The sequence below is a fragment of the Zosterops lateralis genome (genome assembly GCF_965231275.1).
Source record: "Zosterops lateralis genome assembly, chromosome: 1".
Taxonomy (NCBI): Eukaryota; Metazoa; Chordata; class Aves; order Passeriformes; family Zosteropidae; genus Zosterops; species Zosterops lateralis.
Window position 1 is genome coordinate 1,055,443 of NC_139762.1, and position 19,993 is coordinate 1,075,435.

At 47.7% G+C, this 19,993-nt stretch overlaps 1 protein-coding gene across 4 annotated transcripts in view; it reads right to left on the reverse strand.

Moving 5' to 3' along the window:
• MAP4 (microtubule associated protein 4) overlaps positions 1-19,993 on the reverse strand; it is a 187,972-nt gene that overhangs the window by 127,695 nt on the left and 40,284 nt on the right. For all 4 annotated transcript variants that reach the window (XM_083884868.1, XM_083884869.1, XM_083884867.1 and 1 more), the window contains exon 3: positions 5,361-5,619. In XM_083884868.1, the coding sequence (XP_083740994.1) occupies positions 5,361-5,601 (241 nt within the window). In that variant the 5' untranslated portion in view covers positions 5,602-5,619. The remainder of the gene's footprint in view (positions 1-5,360; positions 5,620-19,993) is intronic.

The window sequence follows — 19,993 nt, forward strand, 5'->3', positions numbered from 1 at the left end:
GATTTGGGAGAGGGAAAAGGTTTAATGTCTCATCTGAGACAAAAACACAAAAATCATCATCTGCTGATGTATCTCTGGTCCCTCTGGAACTCTGGGGTGTGTGGAACATTCTCCATCTCCACTTCCCATCCGTGACCAAGTGTCTGAACTCCCTTTGGCTAAAGCAAATCCTGCCGTGAGAAAGTCACTTATTTCTCATGTGGGAAGGGAGAGAAAAGCAAAAGGAAATGTGGTTTGGCTTTGGGTTTCAGCTCTGGAGCTGCAGAGAGGGAGGGGAGCAGCACCAGCAGAGCCACCTCGTGGTGACACCTCCAATCCCAGGGGGATTGAATCAAACCCAGTTTAGAGTTTAATCCCACGGGAATGGGGATCTCCCCACTCACTGCCCGGCCCTGTGAGGAGGGGAATAAACCCCCTGGGCTCAAGGACAGCTTAATAAATTAAATAAAATAATAGAATTATAATAATGAATAAAGAGAGGGGAATTGCTGAGCCTGGAGAAAAGGAGGCTCAGGGGGGACCTTGTGGCTCTGCACAAGTCCCTGACAGGAGGGGACAGCCGGGGGAAACAGGGACAGGAGGAGAGGGAACGGCCTCAGGCTGGGCCAGGGGAGGCTCAGGGTGGAAACTGGGAAAATTCCTTCCCCAAAAGGGTTGTCCAGCCCTGGCAGAGCTGCCCAAGGCCATGCAGTGCCCATTCCCAGGCTGAGCCCTCTGTGGGTGCCATCAGCACCAGTTGGCACAAGGGACTCACCTCTAAACCCACGAGATGTTGCAGGAAAAAGAATAAAAGGAGCCCCTGAAATTTCATTTTCCCTGCAGGGAACAGGGACAGGAGGAGAGGGAACAGCCTCAGGCTGGGCCAGGGGAGGTTCAGGGTGGAAATTTCGAATATTCATTCCCCAAAAGGGCTCTCCAGACCTGGCACAGCTGTCCAGTGGTGCAGTCCCCATCCCTGCAGGGATTTAACATCCCTGTGGATGTGGCACTTGGGGACATGGTCAGTGCTGGGGAAAGTTGGACTCGATGGTCTCTGAGGGTTTTTCCAACCTCAGCAATTCCATAATTCAATGAATAAAACCCCAGAGGAACCAGAGATGCCCAATCCTCTGGCTCAGCAGGCACTGGGCCATGCCCAGCACAGGGACTGGCTCCTCCTGGCCAGCTCTGCCCAGTCCATACTGGGCAGGATGTTCTGAACTCTGGGATTTCCCTCTGCCCAGCTGGGATCAGCTCTCCTGACACTTTCCCTTCTCCTCACCTTCCTGACACTCTGGGCTGAGCTGGGAAATCAAAAAGTCCTTGATCCAAGTGTTATCAACACCACTGTCACTCCCCAATCCAAACACAGCACTGTCCCAGCCACCAGGGAGAAAATTAACTCCATCCCCCTTAAAAAAAAATAACTGTATTCAAGGTTAAAACTCATCTAAAAAAGGAGTTTGTGAGAATGCAAAGCACAGGGATTGAGCTGAGTCCTGTAGGCACAGACCTGCCCTTTCTGTGCTCACAATTCCTCACCAGTAACACAATTCCCCACCAGAAACCATCACTGCAGAGACAATCATGGTTCTCACTTCAGCTAAAACATTCCCCAGGAGTTCTGCTGCAACTTGTTGAACAAATCCCAGTGTTTTCCTTTCCCTTGGAATGTGCTCCCACCTAAAATCCCTTCCTTTATCCCACCACAGGAGCACCTGGATGGAAGGACTTTGCCTGGAAGCTCCAGAGGATCTTGAGAACTTTGGAATTCCTAAGGAAATCCATCTGCAAGTTCACAGTCCTGGCCATCCCTTGTTGTTTGTAAGGTCCACAAAGTCAGCAGTGGATTATCCCAGAATTTCCCAAATTACAGACAGGTGTGAGATGAGTAAACCAAATTTCTGCCTGGTATTTTATCAGTTCACCATTATTAAAGTTTTCTTTCCAGGGCAGATTTGTGGGTGAGAAAACTCATCACATCTCCCTGCTCCTCTCCACTTCTCTGTACTCATCCAGCTCAATGTTCAACTTGCCTGTTCTGGCTCCTGGTTTTAGGAAAAAAAATAGTGAAAGAAAAGCCTGGAGCAGAGCTGGAGCAGCTAAAGCCTGACAAGGATGGAGGATTAAACCTCTTCTGACTGGGGAAAGACAATCTCAGGAGCACAGACCGTGATGTCAGAACCAATTTGTGCCTTTTAACATAAATAAATGAACAAGTGGAGGTTGAAAAAGCCTGAGCTCTGCAGGCTGCTCCTCTCCCTCAGGAAAACCAGCCTGAATGGAGTCAGGGATGTGCAGCTCTTGCTGCTGCTCCCCAAAAACTTGGTGTTACACTCAAACATGGAATTAAAACACCAAGAACCCCCTCAGGACCCTGCAAATTCTGGAGCCTCAAGAAATGAAGCTTGTTCAGTTTTTACTTATCTTTTTTTTAAATAGTTACAAATATTAAATCAAATTTTCTGGAAGAAACAGGTATCCCTCAGCACTCCAGGGAAAAACAGGTAAGAGAAATAAAATTCCAGGATCAAACCTAAGGCTGGTCTGAGTTAACTGACCCTGTTTTAGGTTTCAGGGAGAGCTGAGCAGCTCCACTCAGGGCAATTTCTCCATCTCTCCCCGTAGGGTCTCGTTTTTGCATCTTGCCAAAGATTTAGATAATGCTCCTGACTGCTCTCCAGCTCTCCCAAAAAAGGGAAAAGCCAATCTCCAAGGGAAGAATAAGGAACTGCATCCCCTCCTTGTGCCACGTAGGAGGGAAAGGAGCAGCTCCGTGATGGGAGCGCAGAGAGGGGAGAGGAGAGGGTGGGAAAAGCCAGGAGATCCCAAAAATCCCTGAATTCCTGAGCTTGGAAAAGCATTCCCAGCCCAAACTGGGCCCAATAATCCCCACCTTGTCCCCTGCCCAGAGCTCTGAGTGCCACATCCAGGAATTCCTGGGACACCTCCAGGGATGGGGACTCCAAACCTCCCTGGGCAGCTCCTGCTGATGTTTAACAACCTTTTCCATGAAGGAATTCCTCCTGAAACTCTCCTTCTTCTCTCCCCTAATCCAGTATTTCTGCCTGAGGGCCCAGCCTTTCTCCCCCAGAGAGTTTTAATTGCTGAGCAAACCCCAAAAAAACCTCAGCCCCAAAATCCTGGAGTTATGTGAAATAATGAGTTGGAAAAACAACTCCCAGGGATACACAGCTGGGAGGTCACACTGAAGGGATTTGTGTTTTAAATGAATGTTGTGGAGTGATTTTAGCACTGAGAAATCCTGGGGCTGAGATGGTTTAGGATCTGCAGCTTCTACAACAAAGGAATGTTTTAAAATATCCTCAAATCATATATAAGGTGTTAACAAGTCCTTGTGTTTCTCTGCCCCCTGTAAAGTTAAAATATAAATGAAATAAATAATGCACATCTGAACTGCCCAAAGTGCCAAGTTTTAGAATCATCTCTTTGCCCATTCTCATCCTTCCTGCTCGTTTGGTGCCATTTATTAACTGTGTCAGGCATGGAAAATTCCAAAGTTACATTTTGTGTATTCCAAAGCACCCAAAGCACTTCTGAACAAAGGAAATAAATGCTTTAAACAGACCAGAATTGCCCAGGCTGTGGCTCCTGGAGGTTCTGTTTATTCTGAGGAATCACATCCCACCTCTCTCAGCACTGAGGAGCAGCAGGATTAAGGCAAAAATAAAAAGAAAATTTCTTCTGAAGGAAGTCATCAGGTTAGCAAAGGTTCTCCTCTTCTGCACAGCACAGATCAAGCCAAAAACAACAAATAAAATCATCAAGGCACTGCTGGTCCCAGGTGAGAATTCCCACTTGGGCAGGGAGGGAATAGCAGCAAAAGGAGCAATAATTTAAATTGTTCACTGGGAAAAAAAACTCACTGAATGACCCCTAAATCTTATTCTTTTCCCTTCCATGTAGAGAAGCATCTGTTTCAAACTCTCCTTTTCCTCAAGAATTTTTGATAAAGCCTTTAATATGAATATATTGGTGATGTTCCACCACAAACCCCTGGGGCAGTTCTGGGGACCCCAGGCCCAGGACAGACCCTGAGGGGCTGGAGAGGGTCCAGGGGAGGGAACAAACCTGGGGAAGGGTCTGGAGCCCCCCAGGAGGGGCTGAGGGAGCTGGGGAAGGGTCTGGAGCCCCAGGAGGGGCTGAGGGAGCTGGGGAAGGGTCTGGAGCCCCAGGAGAGGCTGAGGGAGCTGGGGAAGGGTCTGGAGCCCCAGGAGGGGCTGAGGGAGCTGGGAAGGGGCTGAGCCTGGAGAAAAGGAGGCTCAGGGGGGACCTTGTGGCTCTGCACAAGTCCCTGACAGGAGGGGACAGCCGGGGGGGAACAGGGACAGGAGGAGAGGGAACGGCCTCAGGCTGGGCCAGGGGAGTCTCAGGGTGGAAATTGGGAAAATCCCTTCCCCAAAAGGGTTTTCCATCCCTGGCACAGCTGCCCAGAGCAGGAGTCCCCACCCCTGGAGGGATTTAAATCAATGTGGATGTGGCATTTGGGGACATGGTCAGTGGTGGCCTTAGCAGTGCTGGGTTTGATGATCTCAAAAGATCTTTTCCAACCTTAATGATTCCACGATTCTAAATATCAGCTGGGCTGGAAAGTGTTCAGCAGAGACAGCAGCACGTTTTGGTGCCATGCACACAACCAGCACATCCAAAAGAAATTCAAGTAAATAAAGCCTTGGATCAGAACCCTGGGATTTAGGTGTTAAACATTTAGGATGAAGCTCCCAGAGAGATGATGAAGATTCTCCTCTGCTGATTCTCATCAGCTTCCTTCCTCCTTTCTTTTCTTTTCTTTTTTCTTTTTTCTTTTTTCCTTTCCTTTCCTTTCCTTTCCTTTCCTTTCCTTTTTCCTTTCCTTTCCTTTCCTTTCTCCTTTCCTTTCCTTTCCTTTCTCCTTTCCTTTCCTTTCCTTTCCTTTCCTTTCCTTTCCTTTCCTTTCCTTTCCTTTCCTTTCCTTTCCTTTCCTTTCCTTTCCTTTCCTTTCCTTTCCTTTCCTTTCCTTTCCTTTCCTTTCCTCTGCTATTTTGGGACACTGTTTGTGCAGCATGTCAGCCACAAAATGTGGTCAGAGCTTTGTCTGAGAGGCCCAAAAACACCCAAGCCCAAATATTAATGTACAAATATTAATTCCTCTGCTGTGACCCAAAATATTAATGTACAGCCCAGCCTCTGCTGTGACCCACAGGCTGAAGGACCAAAGGGCAAAAAGCAACAAATGGTGCTTGATCTCAGTGTTGGCTTTTGAAATAAATAGTTGAGGCTGAGGCTACACCAGAGCAGTGTTGTCTCAGAATGTCACAGTGTGCACAGGGAGCTCCCTGATGTTCCAGTGGCACTTTTTGGGGACACTTTGGGACACTCACGTTCCACGCCAATCCCGTCCACGTGCCCTTTGCTCTTGGGCTCTTGGCTGCTGGGCTTGGCATCGTCCTCATCATCCAGCAGGGGCACGTAGTCTGTCTTATCTACTGTCTCTCCCACCACATCATCAAACTTCTCAGCCTCCAGGGTGGCGATGAAGTCTCTCTTCACCTCCTCCTCCACGTCGTGCGGCGGCTCCGTCAGAGCGTCGGCCAAGCTCAGGTTGTGCTCCAGCTCAGCCATGCCTGGGCACCTCTGCACCTGCAATCAGGGCCAGGGAGACAGAGAAATGGTTCAGCACAGAGCTCTCAACCTCCCTGACTCTGCTGTGACCCCTTGGTGCCTTCACACCACCCAGAAGTGTTTGTTTGGTGCTTAAATTCCACCCTCCGCAAGCAGAGCAGAAATAAAGTTCCCACTTTGTTTCATCTAAAGCGGGTTTAGCTCGTGGATGTCACATTTCATAGTGTTTTTTTATCAGAACTTTAAACCAAAAAATGTAAAAAAAAAATAATGGCCAGGGGTTGTGACATTGACTCCTGACCTGCCCCAGATCTGGAGTTAATGACACCCCTGAGCAGCAGCACGAAGACAAATGACGCAAGAGAATTTAGAATTTAGTGCTGGGCTTGACTCCACCCAGCCTCCCCTATGGAGATTAGGCTTTTACATAATCTCTGATGTATATACCTCAGTGCTGCTCCTGATCCCTCCCCAGAGGGTCCTGCAGCTCGTTCATGTCCTCAGCAAACCCTGCTAATCCCAGCAAACCCCCCTCCAGCCCCTGGGATTTGGGAGGGAAAGTGACGTTTTAATAATGTTTACATGGAAAAAAAAATACAGCAAAGTGCACACACAGGCATTATTATATCTACAGCTATAAACTGGAAACACAGGAGAAATAATCACCAGTTATCCCTCCCTGGTTTGCATCTCTGTGTTCAATTTAATTCCTGGCACTGAGCTGAAAAAAAAATGCACCTGAAGTGACTTTGAGGCCGACACAACACACACCCATCACCAATTCCTCACTTTTTCCACATTTCAGCCTTTTGAAATTATTCTTGGGAACAACAATTGCTCCCAGTCCCTCTCCAGCTCTCCTGGAAGGGGCTCTGAGGTGTTTTCCTCATCCAGGTGAACATTCCCAGCTCTCCTGGAAGGGGCTCTGAGGGATTTTCCCTGTCCAGGTGAACATTCCCAGCTCTCCTGGAAGGGGCTCTGAGGGATTTTCCCTGTCCAGGTGAACATTCCCAGCTCTCCTGGAAGAGGCTCTGAGGTGTTTTCCTGGATTTTTCCTCATCCAGATGAACATTCCCAGCTCTCCTGGAAGGGGCTCTGATGGATTTTTCCTCATCCAGGTGAACATTCCCAGCTCTCCTGGAAGGGGCTCTGAGGGATTTTTCCTCATCCAGGTGAACATTCCCAGCTCTCCTGGAAGGGGCTCTGATGGATTTTTCCTCATCCAGGTGAACATTCCCAGCTCTCCTGGAAGGGGCTCTGATGGATTTTTCCTCATCCAGGTGAACATTCCCAGCTCTCCTGGAAGGGGCTCTGAGGTGTTTTCCTGGATTTTTCCTCATCCAGGTGAACATTCCCAGCTCTCCTGGAAGGGGCTCTGAGGGGTTTTTCCTCATCCAGGTGAACATTCCCAGCTCTCCTGGAAGGGGCTCTGAGGGGTTTTTCCTCATCCAGGTGAACATTCCCAGCTCTCCTGGAAAGGGCTCTGAGGTGTTTTCCTGGATTTTTCCTTGTCCAGGTGAACATTCCCAGCTCTCCCAGCCCAGCTCTGGCCTCTCCTTGGTACAAAGAGGAGCTGCTGACACAGAACTGCAGCCACAGGAACACAAGGGACACTTTTGTGTGTCCTGGGGTCAGGAAGGGTGACCCAAGTGGCCGCTGTGCAGCAGCCCAGGCCCTCTGCCTTCCATGGGCTGGCAGAACACAGCTCCTCTTGTTCCCAAAAAACAAAAGCTCCTACTCCTTGAACTCCAGGAAATTCTGTGTCAGCACTGCAGGGCCACCACTGTACCTACAGAGCTGACATTCCTCAGGAACAATAATGGGGTTTCTGTCTCTTATGGAAACCAATTCAGGTCAAGCTTTTCTCTTTTTTTTTTTATTCTTTGAACAATAAAAGGTCAGAGTTGCAGGCAGACCACACTTCAGGCAGCTTTTGGTGGTTTAGATAAAGGCTCTGAATTACAGCTTGGAAAATCCAGAGGTGAAAAGTTTGGAGCTTTTCACCCCTTCCCTGTGCAGGATCAAAGCTGAATGGATCATGGTCAGTAAAAAAAAAAAAAAAAAAAAAAAAAAAAAAAAAAAAAAAGGCCCATTTTATATTTAAATGAAAGAGTCTTATCAAAAAGGTTTCTTTCAGAGCTCTTGGCTATTTTTGAGATAAAGCATCATCCAGATGTGCACACAACTGGCTGCATCACCCTGCAGGGAAGACACTTCCAGAAGTTTAATCCCTGCACTGACCAGTTTCCTTCAAGGAATAAATGGGGCTCAGAAAAATCCAAATTTTTCAGGCACATCCCCCTTTGCTTTCAGCTCACAAATGAACTTTTTGGTGTCAGGTCAGTGAGTCTCACTGTGCAATGATGAACATTTAATCATCCTCCTCTGAAAATGTCATTTAACATCAGAAATAAAAACAATGTTTAGATTTCTCAACAAGCTGCATCATGAGCACAGAGTGGCTGAGGGTGGAAAATCCTCTGAGTCCCCCAGCACTGACCATGTCCCCCAGTGCCACATCCACAGGGTTTTTAAATCCTTTCACCAACAGTGACTCCACCACTGTCCTGGGCTGGAAAACCCTTTTGGGGAAGGAATTTTCCCAATATCTGATATCCTGGCACAGGATTTCCTCTCCTCCTGTCCCCATTCCCTGGGAGCAAAGCCCAACATGGAGAAGGCTGCACTCCATGGAATAGATGCCATAAAATAAATGGAATTTTTGGGGTTTGTGGCATTGGCAGTGCTGCTATTTCAGGCCTGCACAGGATCTGGGACATTGGAGTGATCTATTTTCTGGGGGAAAATAATAATAATAATAATAATGATAATAATAATAATAATAATAATAATGAGGCTATGCAGCCTTACCAGCAGGACATTTCCTTGTCCATATTTAGCTAAACAGGAAATGTAAAAACGATGTATAAAAATAAAGCAGTGTAACTAAGAAAAGCCATTTTAAATACAGCACTGCTGGTGTCTCAGACAGGCACAAAGTGCAGGGATCCCTCCTCAGCCCAGGTGGGATCCAAGGACAGCCACAACACCCCCTGGGAATTCTTCTTTTTTCCCTCTCTGGGGTTACAGCAGCCAAACTACACCAATTCCCAGAGTCTCAGAGGTTTGTCTGTTAAATAAGACAAGGAAGAAAATAAGGATATTGCAGGGATATATAAGGGTAGAGAGAAAATCCTGGAGCATATTCAGGTGTTGAGCAGCTTAGAGAAATAGATGTTTCCTACCCCATTTCCATTCCTATAGAACAGAACAGCAAAATGCACCTTTATCCCCTGGAAATGAGACATTTACAGAGCACAGGGAAGATGAATTCTCACATTAACCTTGGGATGAAAGAGAAAAAACTGAGCAGTGACAGAGATTTCTGAAGGCAGAGGTTTAAAAGTGAAATTCCTGCCTGAAAGGAAAAGGTGATCAGACACTGGAAGTGCCCAGGGAGGTTCAGAGTCCCCATTTCTGGAGGTGACACTGAGCGAGGATTTGGCACAATTTTGGACTCAGTGGGCTGGGAGGGCTTTTCCAACCTCAGGGATTCAGGGATTCTGAACAATTCCTCAGTGGAACAGCTGCTGAGGTCCCTGGGGGTGTTAAATCAGCAGAGGGAGAGTGGCTGACACCGACCTGAGTGCAGGTTTGGATCCAGGAACAGCCTCCAAGGACAGCCCAGCCCTCCTGGAAACACCTGGGGGAGGAATTTGCTCCAAGGAAAGGTGTGGAAGGAGCAGGGACAGCCCTGCCAGAGCCACAGTGACAAGGAGAAGTGTTGGAGTCCAGGGCATCCCTCTGGGCACCCTGGGAAGTCACAGACCTCGGTAGAGAGGCCTGGGACCAGAAAAAGAGGGTCTGGGGTCTGCCCAGGGGGGTCTGGGGTCTGTGCAGGGGGTTTGGGGTCTGTGCAGGAGGGTCTGGGGTCTGTCCAGGGGGGTCTGGGGTCTGTGCAGGGGGGTCTGGGGTCTGTGCAGGGGGTCTGGGGTCTGTCCAGGAGGGTCTGGGGTCTGTCCAGGAGGGTCTGGGGTCTGTGCAGGGGGGTCTGGGGTCTGTGCAGGGGGTCTGGGGTCTGTCCAGGAGGGTCTGGGGTCTCTCCAGGGGGGTCTGGGGTTTGTCCAGGAGGGTCTGGGGTCTGTCCAGGAGGGTCTGGGGTCTGTGCAGGGGGTCTGGGGTCTGTCCAGGAGGGTCTGGGGTCTGCCCAGGGGGTCTGGGGTCTCTGCAGGGGGGTCTGGGGTCTGCCCAGGGGGGTTTCCCTGGCACAGAGCCCAGGAGGACACAGGCTTTGAGTTTGGTCCATGAGAAAAACATCCATCAGAGAGAAGAATTGCAAGTCACAAATGTGTTACAGACAGTGGTGTAGTTATCACTGTGCAGGAGATTTTGTAGTTTTGGGATTTTTAGAATGTAGATGCAAAGGGACAAGATGGAGATTTTTAGGGTGGTGCCCCAAGTTCTTCTCCTTCTCCCTTGGCCTCCATCTCCTGCAGTGACGTGGGCACAGGGGAGTTTCAGTGGATTGGGGCAGAGTAGAAATGACCCTGTTAGTGCAGGTGATGGACATTGGCACAGAATTGTAAATAATGGGTGTGTAATTATCTGTATAAAGGCAGAGTGACCTCCCATCACAGGGGGGAGTCACCTCGTGTCTGAGCTGCTGTGAACACCTTGGCTGGACACACAGAATTGTAAGATAAGAACTAATAAACAATGCGAGAAACCAGAAAACCAAGACCTTGAGACTTCTCATCATTCTCGCGCCGAACACTGAGCACCGAGCTCAGCACAGACACAGAGACACAGAGTCAGACAGCAGATCCTAAATCCTCCAGAGGTCAAGAGGGAAAATCACTCCCTCAGAGCCCACACGAACCACCAGCCAGCCTTGGAATCTCGGGTGAGGGAACAACCAGATTAAAACCCTGAGAGAGAAGGGTTTTTCCTGTGGCAACACATTCCAGGAAATCTCCAAATCACCCCCAAAGCAAAGCAGTCGTGTTGCTTTAATTCACACATTATTTTTTTCCACAGGAGGGTTGTTGAGATCTCTCCTGTTCCAGGCACAGCTGATCTGTTACACTCAGGCTTTGCTCCATCTGTTCCTCTCCACGCTCAGAAATCTCAGTGTACTCAGTGAGTAACCTGCTTGTTGGGATCAATAAAATCCATCTCTCCTCAGCTAATCTCAAAGATCCAGCAGAGTTATTTTAATCCCTTTATCCACATCACAGACCCTCCATCCTGGTGTCTTGTTCCAAAAAGCTCCAGCTATTCACTGGAAGTGTCCCAGAAGAGTTTGGGTTGGAAAAACCTCAATCCCAACCCCAAATCCACAATCCCAAGGTGTTCCCAGCTCTGTCCAAGCCTGGCCTTGGGCACTTCCAGGGATCCAGAGGCATCAACAACTTCTCTTCAGTGACTTCCTCACCCAAGTTTTACCCCAAGTGACCCCCTGGAACAAGTTCCCAGAGCCTTCATCCCACTCATCACCTTCTGGAAAAAGAGGCAAATCAAAACCTGCACGAGCAACAACTTCCAGTTTTCCCCATCCAGAGAAAAGTGGAATTTTATTTCCTGAACTTTGTGCTTCCATTTTGCAGCTTCCCTGACTCTGCTCTCTTGTGTTCCTGCCTCGGGGCACGCACAGACTTGGAATTTCAAGTTATGATCAGTCTGACCCAGATTTTGTGTGTTTTGTCTGAAGAGAGAGAAAGAAGAGAGTGGGCTGCCCCAAAAAAAAAATAAAATAATAATAAAAAAAAACAAACCTGAAAGCCTCTAAAGTGTCCAAACACAACCACAGTGAGTGCAGGACTCTGCTGGTAGAGGGAAAGAAAATCTGGCAGATTTTTCCCAGAGGAGCAAAGCCAGGTAGCTCAGACAGAGACAGTGACAGTGACAGTGACAGTGACACAGCATTCCTGGCTGTTCCAGAGCCCTGCCAGGTCCTGGCACCAATCCACAGCCTCATCCTGCTCCAAAACAGGCTGAACTCAGCCCCGGGACTCTGGCTGGACTCGTTCCTACCAGAGAGGGAAGACAAATCCCATCCAGCAGTGTAGTGGTGTGGGTTTGGTTTTATCAGTTTTATCTGTGTATTTGTTCCTTGCATTAAGTTCATTTTTATAAGTTGTAATGGTTTGCCCCATGTCACCCATGTCCCACCCTCATTGGTTTTACCCCAACCCCAGTTATGTGTCAATCAGAAGTTTTCCAGCCCCTGGGCCTTGTCTGTCACTTTGGGGTCTCTCCCAAAACTCTGCAAAGTTCCAGTGAGGACCCCAAGTGATGGGACAAGACTTCAGCTGTCTCCCCACCCGAGTTATTGATTTGTTACACTGTGTGTCATTTGCCTGCAGAGCCAGACCCCCTTGGGCCCTGATTTGTCCCCAGTTAAACCCATCCCTGAGTTCCTCCCCCCAATAAAAGGTGTTACATTGGGGGGTTTCCTGCTTTTTTCCTGCGCCTTTTTTCCCCACTGCTTCTGCTGAGGGGTGTCTGCTGGGGCAGATAAATAAATAAATTATGAATAAATCCAGCAGTTAAATTAACCCAGAACAGCCTCCCTCTTTTTTCCTGCTGTCGTTGCTTCACTCCTTGGGGCAAACAAGAACTCCCAGGGATGGGTGAGGTTCATCCTGCCACCAAACCCTTTTACTGTCGAGGTGTCAGGGCTGGCCCAGGCAGAGACAGACACCCCAACACAGGAGGAATGGTGCACTAAATTTCCTCACTTTTGCTGGTTTAAAGCAGACTCTGATGCCCAGATTTATGAGAAGCACATCCATTATTCCATCAGATCCATTTGCTCCTTTAAAATTAGCTCCTAACTCCATCCAGAATTAAAAACAAGGGGGACAGCTCGGTCATAATTCCCATTTCTCCTGGGTAAGTCAAGTTGCTTTTCTTAGCTGGAGCTGTTGGGGAGTGTTCAGCTGTGGCTGCTGAGGCGTGAGGGAACAGGAGAGCAGAGATTTGCTAAGTCATCCTCCTTCCCAGAGCCCTGGAATCCAGGGAAAGGTTTCTGCATCCATCATCCCAAAGGAGAGGACACAGGGATCCCATTGAGCTGCTGCCATTCCTGACATTCCACTGCTGGGCACAAAAATCTGTGACCCAACTGAATTTTTTTTTTGGTCTAAACCAATGGGATTCACTGATTTTTAAAGTTAAGTTCTGCTTTAGGGCTGTTTGTGGAGTCACAGGAAAAATCCCACAAATGGCCAGAAGGTTTTTAGAGGAGAAGAGATGGAGGCTGAGAGATCTTCAATAAAATCTTTCCAACTCTTTAAAATCTGCTAAGTCATCCTCCTTCCCAGAGTCCTGGAATCCAGGGAAAGGTTTCTGCATCCATCATCCCAAAGGAGAGGACACAGGGATCCCATTGAGCTGCTGCCATTCCTGACATTCCATTGCTGGGCACAAAAATCTGTGACCCAAATGAATTTTTTATCTTTTTTTTTGGTCTAAACCAATGAGATTCACTGATTTTTAAAGTTAAGTTCTGCTTTAGGGCTGTTTCTGGAGTCACAGGAAAAAATCCCACAAATGGCCAGAAGGTTTTTACAGGAGAAGAGATGGAGGCTGAGAGATCTTCAATAAAATCTTTCCAATTCTTTAAAATCACACTCGGCTCAACTGCTGGAAAAATCAGCCTCAGAAAGGGTGACAGAATTATTGGAATTATTGATTCCAGAATTACAGTCAGAAATCAGCTCCTCAAGGACTCCCTGATGTGCAGGAGGAGTGTCCAGTTCTTTGGGATGTTCCAGACCTGCTGGACCAGCACAAACACCCAATGGCATCATCTAAACCAGGATTAATCAGGAGATTCCAGAGATTTCCACAGCAAAATCAACCCAAATTTCAGCTTGGAGGTGTTGTTGAGACTAGACAGCTCCTGGGAGAGCAGAAAAGGAGGCAGCACATCAAATATTCCTGATCTTTAGACTTCCAGCAAATGAGGATTTCAGGGAGAGCTCCAGAGCAACATTCTCCTTCAGACAATCCAAAAAATACAGCAGGAGATTTTCCAGCTATTATTTACAGGGTTTAAATGATTGCTGCCCTCCTGTGTGAGGGACAAGGGATGGGGCAGGACCAGAGGAGGCAGATTTGGGGACAAAGAGAGAAGGTTTGGGTGCATTTGATGATTTTAAGATTGGACTCCTAAAACAGACAAGGCACTTTGCAGAGTTGTTTCCCTTCTCAGCACAAACTCCCTGAGCCTTCTGGCTCACTTGAATTCCTCAGAATAAATTCAGTCAGCCCCAGAGCCTCCAGGCTGCTACAGAAAACAGAAATGCACAAATAAAGGGAAAAAAACAGTTCCTACTATTGCCTCCACAAGGACAACACAGGTATTTCCACTCAGGAATCCCAGATTTCCCATCCCAGGGCCTGAAGAGGCTCCAGGAGAGCTGGAGAGGGACTGGGGACAAGGGATGGAGGGACAGGACACAGGGAATGGCTTTGAGCTGACAGAAGGAGATTTAGGTGGGATGTCGGGAATTAGGAATTCCTGGCTGGGATGGAATTCCCAGAGAAGTCAAGTTGGAATTTTCTGCTGGAAAAGGGGATCCAGGGCTGGGATTGTGCCCCTCTGCCCCCTCAGGTGAATCCCCACCTGCAGAGCTGCCCCAGCCCTGGAGCCCAAAATCCACAGGAGCTGCTGGAGAGATCCAGAGGAGGCCCCGGAGCTGCTCCAGGGCTGGGAGAGCTGGGAATGTTCCCCTGGAGAGGAGAAGCTCCAGGGAGAGCTCAGAGCCCCTGGCAGGGCCTGAAGGGGCTCCAGGAGAGCTGGAGAGGGGCTGGGGACAAGGGATGGAGGGACAGGACACAGGGAATGGCTTCTCACTGCTGAGATGGGAGATTGGGAAGGAATTCCTGGCTGGGCTGGAATTCCCAGATTTGCTGTGGCTGCCCCTGGATCCCTGAAAACGTCCCAGGACAAGGTTTGGATCACCCTGGGACAGTTGGAGGTGTCCCTGCCATGGCACTGGATGATTTTTAAGATTCTTCCCAACCCAAACCAGTCTGGGATTTCAGGATTATAACCATGAAATATCTCTGAAGGTTTCATGCACATCTCAGTCACTTCCACAATCCCTTTCTGGCCTCACCAGACAAAGAACAGGAAGTTTAAAGTTCTCATTTCAGACGAGGTCAAATGAAGTTTCAACGTGACCCCAAAACTGAGGCAGAACTTGAGCCTCAATTGTTTCCTCCTCTCACTTGTTTTCTCTCAGCCACTTCCTCCTCCTTGTCTGGCATTTCCCTCCTTCCACTTCTGGCTCAGGAACAAACTCTCCCTGAGCTTCTGACTGCTGTTCCCACCTGGATCTTCCACCAGAGGAGAAATCTGAAGCTCCTCCAGTGTGTCCCATCAATTTTAGGGTTTCACTCCTCAGGGAATGAACCATTTCTCTGTTTCAATCTTTGTTTTTGCTGTTACTGGTCCTGCAAACAAACCCAACGTGCTCCATCCGAGCCCTTAATGATCATTTCTGCTCCATGATCAGGAACATTTTCATCAGCTCCATTTCCCTTAGGAAAGAACTGATGAAGCCAATGAGCTCTGCCTTCCCCTTCATCAATTATTCAGCTGCCACATGAATTAGCAGCAGATAATTCAATTTTAAGATTCCCTGCTGGGAATCTTAAAAAGATCCTCTCGATTTCTGGAGATTGGAGGAAATTTCTATTTTTTTCCTTCCACTGGTGCCTTGGAGAAAGAAAGAAATTCCATTCCATACTTCATGGAATGATGAATTCTGCAAGGATCCCCAGGCACAAATCCCACTCCAGCCAAGGGTGAGTTGTAAAACAAGCTCCTCTCTCCAGGTTTGCAGCTCCTCCTACTCAGTGTCAGCTCAAAAGCCATTGCTGAGGTGGCCTGAAGGCTGCCAGGACAGCAGGTCCCACCTGCTCTTTGCAGATGTGGATGGTCACTAATATTGAAATTATCTGTATTTGATTCAACAAAAGAATCCCCCAAAACCTCCCCCCCCCCCCCAAAAAAAAAAAAAAAAAAAAAAAAACCAAAAAAACAGACAAAACAAAAATTAAACAAACAAAAAAAACCACCCAAAAAAGCAAAACCAAACAAACAACCCCCCCCAAAAAAACCAAAAAACCCAACAAAAAAACCCCCAAAAATAAACAAAACAAAAAAAATCAACAAAAAACCCCCCAAAACCAACCAAACAACCATTAAAAAAAAACCAAAATGAAAAAAACAAAATGAAACAAAACCCCCCCAACCAAACAAAACAAAAACAAAACAAAACAACAACAACAACAACAACAATCAAAAAAAAAAAAAAAAAAAAAAGAAAAGGGAACATTTTTTATAAATATAAAAGGACTTTAAGGAAATTTCAGAACCACAAGGGGATCCAGGAGAGACAACAACAACCAGAATGACTCAAAGCTGCTTGAATTAAACTGTGCTTTAGATTGAGGGGTCAGTCAAAGGCTGGATTTGGTGACCTTGGGGGTCTTTTTCAGCCTTAAAATCCTGTGAAACTGCCAAGTGCATCCAAGGAATGTCACCCAATCCCTGCACTGCACAAAGGACAAGCCCCCAACACCCACAAAACCTGCACTGGAGCTGCAGGAACTGTGGCAACACCAAACCCCAAAAGGACAATAATGCAGATTTACAGCTGGAACAACAACTCCACGATGAAGGGCTGCTCCTGGAGGATGTTTCTCCAAGGAATTCAGTGAGGATGGATCAATGGATGGTCCAGGCAGCCTCAGCTTTGTGCCTGTCCCTGGAGACTCTGCTCACTCCAAACACAACCTGTGCCCCAGGAAAAAAAAAAATCTCAATGTGGTCCTGGAGGGACCTGGGCCACTCCAACACTGACCTTGGCTGGAATTCTGCAATTCCACACAGGAATTGAGAGGACTTTGGTGATCCTAAAAGCTGCCAGCAGACAAAGGGCTCTGCCATTGATGCTTCTCATTTTGCTGCCACAAAGAATTTCCTTCACAGATTCCACTGAGGAATCCCCTGCACAGGAGGAACTGCCCTGCACATCCCACCAAACCCTTCCCTCTCTTGCCTGCAGAGGATTGATTCATCATTCCATCATTCCCATGGAAACTTCCAGGTCTCCAACACAAAGTGTGGCCAAAGCTCAGAGGAAAGAGAACAGAGAAATAAATATCAGGATTTCAGGACTTTGAGGAATTCCAGTGGTGGGGAATACCACGATGACAGGGCTGCTCCTGGAGGATGTTTCTCCAAGGAATTCAGTGAGGATGGATCAATGGATGGCTCAGGCAGCCTCAGCTTTGTGCCTGTCCCTGGAGACTCTGCTCACTCCAAACACAACCTGTGCCCCAGGAAAAAAAAAACATCGCAATGTGGTCCTGGAGGGACCTGGGCCACTCCAACATTGACCTTGGCTGGAATTCTGCAATTCCACACAGGAATTGAGAGGACTTTGGTGATCCTAAAGCTGCCAGCAGCCAAAGGATCTGCCATTGATGCTTCTCATTTTGCTGCCACAAAGAATTTCCTTCCCAAGAGCTGGAGACAGCCCCACAGAGCCAGGATTGCACAGGAGGAACTGCCCTGCACATCCCAGCAAACCCTTCCCTCTCTTGCCTGGAGAGGATTGATTCATCATTCCAGCATTCCCATGGAAACTTCCAGGTCATTGCTGCTCCTGGAGGATGTTTCTCCAAGGAATTCAGTGAGGATGGATCAATGGATGGTCCAGGCAGCCTCAGCTTTGTGCCTGTCCCTGGAGACTCTGCTCACTCCAAACACAACCTGTGCCCCAGGAAAAAAACATCTCACAGGGAGTGTGGTCCTGGAGGGACCTGGGCCACTCCAACATTGACCTTGGCTGGAATTCTGCAATTCCACACAGGAATTGAGAGGACTTTGGTGATCCTAAAAGCTGCCAGCAGCCAAAGGGCTCTGCCACTTCTCATTTTTTTGCCACAAAGAATTTCCTTCCCAAAGAGCTGGAGACAGCCCCACAGAGCCAGGATTGCACAGGAGGAACTGCCCTGCACATCCCAGCAAACCCTTCCCTCTCTTGCCTGCAGAGGATTGATTCATCATTCCATCATTCCCATGGAAGCTTCCAGGCCTCCAACACAAAGTGTGGCCAAAGCTCAGAGGAAAGAGAACAGAGAAATAAATATCAGGATTTCAGGACTTGCAGGAATTCCAGTGGTGGGGAATGTGAATATTACACGTCCCTGATTAACAGTATTTTCAGCTCAGTAAAAGCAGGTTAAAAATAAAGTCTACATTCTGCAAAATTATGCAAAATAAAAGTAATTAGCTGGAGCCAGATCTGTGTCAAAGATTAAGGCAGAAGGAATTTCCAAATGCAAGAGAACCAGGAGGAATTGCTGTTTGTGAGTGTCTAAATACACACAAATCCCTGTCTGTGAATGGGAGAAAATACAATTTGTTTGGCCCTTGATTTTCTGAAAGGTTTTGTTGTTCATTACAATCTCTGCTGGTTTATCTTCCATAGATAACACAGAGGAGTCAGTAACAATTTCACTTTGTGGCTGTTATTACTTGTAAGCTGTTTCAGCTTTTTTCTGCTCCATTTTAAGGTTCTAAGTACATGATAGTTGAGAAATGTGTTATCTCAACTTTCCAAGATAATTAGTGTTGATACATTGATTATATGACGTGAATTTGTTAATTTTCTATATTGATAGTTGACTTCTTAGATGCTCCAACATCTCTTTTTCTTGTGTCTTTCTTGTGTTTCTCTTGTATCTTTTTCTTGTCTCTTTCTTAGCCAAAAGACACCTGTCATTTCAAGATCCTTTTATTTTCTAGCTGCTTAAACATCTCTTTACTGCTATTATTTTAAAAATGTGTATTAAAACCATGATGGAATGGTATCAGGGGATGGTTTTGACTTGGAGGGATCTTAAAGGTGCTCCAGTGCCACCTCCTGCCATGGCCAGGGACACTTTCCACTGTCCTGGGTTGTCCTAAGCCCTGTCTGTTGGGAAAGATGAATCAGGGAAACCTTATAAATATGATTGCTTAGCAAAAGATTCTGAAAATATGAAACCTGTAATGGAAATGGAAGCTCACTTTGAGTTGTAGGATACCAAGCCTTAGTCACTCTATAACCTGAAGACAACAGCCTGGGCAGCTGAAGGAGAATCCCTTTGGATTGAACAATCCCCTTCTGCTGCCTGAGGGATCCAAAGGTCAATGCAGCAAAACAGAAAAGTCTAAAGAGGAGTTTTTAGAGTTTAAAATATAACACATGGTAATGCAGTAGTTCTTACAGGCTGTGTGGAGATTCTATAGGATTTTGTGTCTTGTATTGGTTGGTCACTGTAAATTAGAATATTCATCACAAAAGGAGATAGAATGGATTGGAACCAGGACATCGCTCTCTGATCCCTGCTCTCTTGGTTTTCCTCTCTGCTCTTTCTCTCTGGACCTCAGTCTCCTTTCCCTGCTCTCTTGTCTTGGCTCTCCTACCTTTCGCCCCTCTTCTCTTCTCTCTTCCCCCTGCACTCTGACCCTGCCATGTTTCTCTAGCTCTCTCCCCTCTTCTTGCCAGCTCACCCTCTTGCTCTCTCTCATTCTCTCTCTGGCACTTCCCTCCAGCCCAGGCTGGTGGCTGAAGGCAAAGCCCTTTCTACCCACGACCCCTGCAATAAACCCACATATTCTAGAATATCTCAAGTTTGCAGAGTCCCTTGTCCCCGATATCAAATGCTTCTACACCTGTCCAGGCATTTCCAGGGATCCAGGGGCAGCCACAGCTTTTCTGGGCACCCCAGACCTTCATCACCCTCCCAGGCCTCTGAAATTCAGCATTTCCATGGCACAGATCCCCCTCTTTGATCTCAGTTCAGAGAGCTCTGCAAACTCTCCTTTCAGTCTCTCACCTGCAGTTTTTCCACCAGTTCCCTCCTGCTCTTAATTCAGGCTCCCCCTTTGCTCAGGGTGAGGAGATTGAAGTGCTGAGCCTGTTTTATCAGGCCACTCCACAGCAACTCTCAGGCTTTTTGGAGAGCCACACTCAGCCCACAGAACTGGAGACAGAGAACTCCAGACACCCAAGAGAGCAGCTCTGCTGCATTCCTGGGAATGGCACTGCAATTGCTGGGGGGTGTTTTGTAATTTCCCTGTGAAGGAAAGCAGCACCAGAGAGGCAGCTCAGCCTCATTACAGGACCCTGAGCCACCTCCCAAACCCCTCAGTGACACCAGATTGATCATCAGAGCCACTAAATTGACAAAACTGAACTGAAAGCACCGAGTCTCCTCCTGTCCCAACCCCTGGAAGGACAAGAGAGGGAAGGAATCTCACCTGGAGCAGCCTGGAGTGCTCAGAGCAGCATTTCTTGGAGCCTTGGAGTGAGGAGGGATG